The 3,415-nt window shown below is 49.5% G+C and overlaps 1 protein-coding gene across 1 annotated transcript; it reads right to left on the minus strand.

The window, feature by feature from the left end:
- Window positions 1-576: 576 nt before the first annotated feature.
- On the minus strand, window positions 577-2,688 carry LOC143140132 (gap junction alpha-9 protein-like). The gene is made up of 2 exons (XM_076300955.1): window positions 2,446-2,688; window positions 577-1,866 (listed from the first exon to the last, which is right to left on the minus strand). The coding sequence occupies exons 1-2, from the start codon at window positions 2,686-2,688 to the stop codon at window positions 577-579; spliced, it is 1,533 nt and encodes a 510-aa protein (XP_076157070.1).
- Window positions 2,689-3,415: the final 727 nt, after the last annotated feature.

The raw sequence follows: 3,415 nt of genomic DNA on the forward strand, positions 1-3,415 counted from the left end.
TTGAGTATTGAGCTGTACCTTACATAAGCACCCAAACACACACTGCCTTAAGGCTGCACATAGATTTTCCTACTCTAGTTTGTACACATTGTACAGGGATAATTAAATGTTGATGTGCATAAAAATGAACTCAGTTGAATTCAGTGCATTATTGCCAGTGCTATGGAGTCCTGCCAAAAAATAGTAATGTCCCAAGCGTAGTTAGGTTACTGGATAAAATACAAATGGCGAGTGTGATCTGAGTTTCCAGTATAGATTTTTGACTCATTAGAGGAAGTCAACAATGCATAGGGTTCAGTGAAGAGCACACATGAAGTCAAACCAATCCTATTTTCTGTTGAGAAGAAATCTAACATATATGTTCATACAAACAACCATACTTAAGACATCACCTGATTTTATTCAGTATTAAAACTGAGGCAATGGTTAAACTATAGGTGCACATTGTTGTACGGAAAAATAAAACAACAAAGATGGCTCTTTTTAAATCTGTAACTGTATACAGTATGTATACAGTAAAATCAGGTTAGTTGTAAGTTGCTGGTGTTGATAAGATAAGGTGTTAAAAACTAACGCTTAGATCTGCAGATCAGTCGGGGCTCGCCTGCTGCTGGCGCTACTTGCCAATGACATTCGGCGATCGGGCGAGAAAGCGGCGTCGCTGCTGCCGCCACGCTCGGCACCATGGCTGTGCCTGGACTCTAGGCTCAGGCCACCCAGAGAGTCCGGACTCCCTGGCCTGGTGAGGCGCTTCAGGTCGGGCTTGGAGAAGGCGCGCGCGCGGCTGGAGGCGAAGCTACAGCGGGGCTTCATGTCGACGCCACGCGCGGAGTCCGAGCCGCTGTCCGAGGCCTGGCCCTCCACCACCGTGCTGCAGGTCCACGGGGCACTGACGCGCCGCGGCTTCCGTGCCAGCGTGAAGACGGAGCACGAGGCTGCAGAGTCGGCCACCACTACGGGCAGTGTGGGGTACTCCGAGCTGGCCAGCTCCAGGTCCTCGGTGTGGGGGTGGAGGAGGTGCGGAAGGTGTTCCTCCTGTGGCTCATGCGGAGGGGACCGCGTCTCGCTGCTGGTGTTGTTGGAGTTGCTGTTGTGCTCCATGGGGCTCAGCACAACATCTTTTGGGTCTTTGGGAATGTCCACGCCGGGCTGCCCAACTGGGTTGCCCTGGATGGGCACAAAGGTGGAGGTGGCATTGAGGATGGGGTAGGTGGGCCCGTTGCCTTGCTTCTCCAGCAGCAGCGTGTACCCACTGGTTGTCGTGGGGATGGTTGCCTTGCGCCCCCCCGAGCTCATGCACACCGTGTGCACCACCGAGTTCTTTTTGGACTTGTTGCCATAGTAGTCGTCCATTTCATCCTTGACGTTAGGGTAGTATCCCAGGATGCCCTTCTTCAGCTTCTTGTAGCCCAGGTGCATCATCTCCAGCAGGCTGAGGAAGAGCGAGACGGCGGCAATGCCCTGCATGAACACCATGAAGACGCTCTTTTCGGTGGGCCGCGACACAAAGCAGTCCACGGCGTTGGGGCAGGGCTCGCGCTCGCACTTGAACAGCGGCTCCAGGTGGAGGCCGTACAGCACGTACTGACCCGTCATGAAGCCCACCTCCAGCACGGCGCGCGTGAGGATGTGGGCCACGTAGGTGCGCAGCAGCGAGCCCCGCAACGGCGCCTTGTTGAGCTTCCCCGTCTCCAGCTGACGGAGCTCGCGTTCGATCCGCTTCCGCACCTCCGTCAGCTCCACGTCGACCGTCTCCAGCTCGCGGCGCAGCGCCACACGCTTGTAGTGACGCTCCTTCTCCAGCACCCGCAGCTTGTAGATGGCATGGCCCATGTAGACGAGCGAAGGTGATGAGACAAAGATGATCTGGAGGATGAGGGCAGAATAAGTATGAGCACGTACAGATTGTCATTTTTAGACTGATGTTACAGTGCTGTTGTTACAGACACAGGCGCCTTCAAAATCTGGCTTCAGAAAGTAAAAGATGTACTATGTATTGATTCTACCTGTGCACTTAACAAGTTTCACCAAAGTCCTTTTATGCAAGTCCCCCCATCTTGCAATGCACTTTGGGCAGTTATCGGCCAGCTATTTTCCTATTCAAGTGAACGGGGAGGCATACAGGAAGGGGCGGGATATGTCTAGAGACTACTGCCATATTGGTTTTAACGAACTAACCCTGTGCATTTCTATGGATTCTTTGAGTGCTGTGTCTCCTCATTAGAAAGTCTCTGGTTTCACTAATTACTTTATCTAATTAGTTGTGCTAATTAGAATTATATGGTTTAGTAAATGGTTTGAACAAACATATGGTTGGACTTTCAGATGCTGGAGTTTTACACGTCTAGTTATGAATGCCTAATTTTAACAGTGCTAGTCACCGGATTAAGGGCCTTAGCTTCCAGGGAAGAGCCAAGCACTTTAGACATCGCAAATAGACCTGACCTGCAGCACCCAGTAGCGGATGAGGGAGATGGGGAAGGCGCGGTCGTAACAGACGTTGCGGCAGCCAGGCTGCTCCGTGTTGCAGATGAAGTCGGCCTGCTCATCGTTCCACACGTCCTCTGTGGCCACCCCCAGTACCAGCATGCGGAAGATGAAGAGGATGGTCAGCCAGATCTTGCCCACCATGGTGGAGTGGATGTGCACCTCCTCCAAAATGCCCCCCAGGAAATTCCAATCTCCCATTTTCACGTGGGCATCTCTGGGGAAAAAAAAAAAAAAGTGTGCAAAGGTAAATCAGCTAGACTTTTTAATCCAAATCAGACTCACAATGTCAGATTTGGGGATTGAATTTGGCGTCAATGCTACAACATAGTTGATTGGCGAAGATGAGTGAAAAATGTACGATAGAATGTGAGATTGTCTTTTTGAGAACTGTACACCACACCATAGATACAAAACCAAACTTAGTATAGACCCTTTCAAGAGAGTTCCATTATCAGCATCATAGTTGGCCCCACAAGACTTCCTTTTTAACATTCCATAATGTTATCTTAATGCAGAGGAAGTAGATTGGGGCCCAAATAGAACGTTCAAGCATTGTTTTTGTTTTTATTGTTGAAAGGGTCAATACAAGTACAGTATAGCCATATCTATTTACTATGTGTTATGGTCCCAAATACATTTTAAACAATGTTAGACTAACCTTTCATTTCAAAAGTAGAACACATGTGGAAAGGCCTTTCAGGACCGGAGATTCATCCACTCGACGTAATCCAGAGCACATGGTGAGCGTTACAGGAGAAATGTGCAATTTGGCGCATGTAAAAAGTCACCAGTACCAGTGATGCATGTATCACAGTTGTGTTGTGTGTCCAGAGCTACAGTGATAACAGTGTGCATCCTTGTGGGTTGGGTTTAGTCAGTTTGGACTTATAGACTGCACAGCAGAAATCAATGTGGGATTGTGTTG

This window comes from Alosa pseudoharengus, unplaced genomic scaffold, assembly GCF_046254945.1.
Source record: "Alosa pseudoharengus isolate Yale_2024_CS ecotype anadromous, Long Island Sound unplaced genomic scaffold, YU_APseudo_1.1 YU_APseudo_1.1_scf_23, whole genome shotgun sequence".
In the NCBI taxonomy this organism is placed as follows: Eukaryota; Metazoa; Chordata; class Actinopteri; order Clupeiformes; family Clupeidae; genus Alosa; species Alosa pseudoharengus.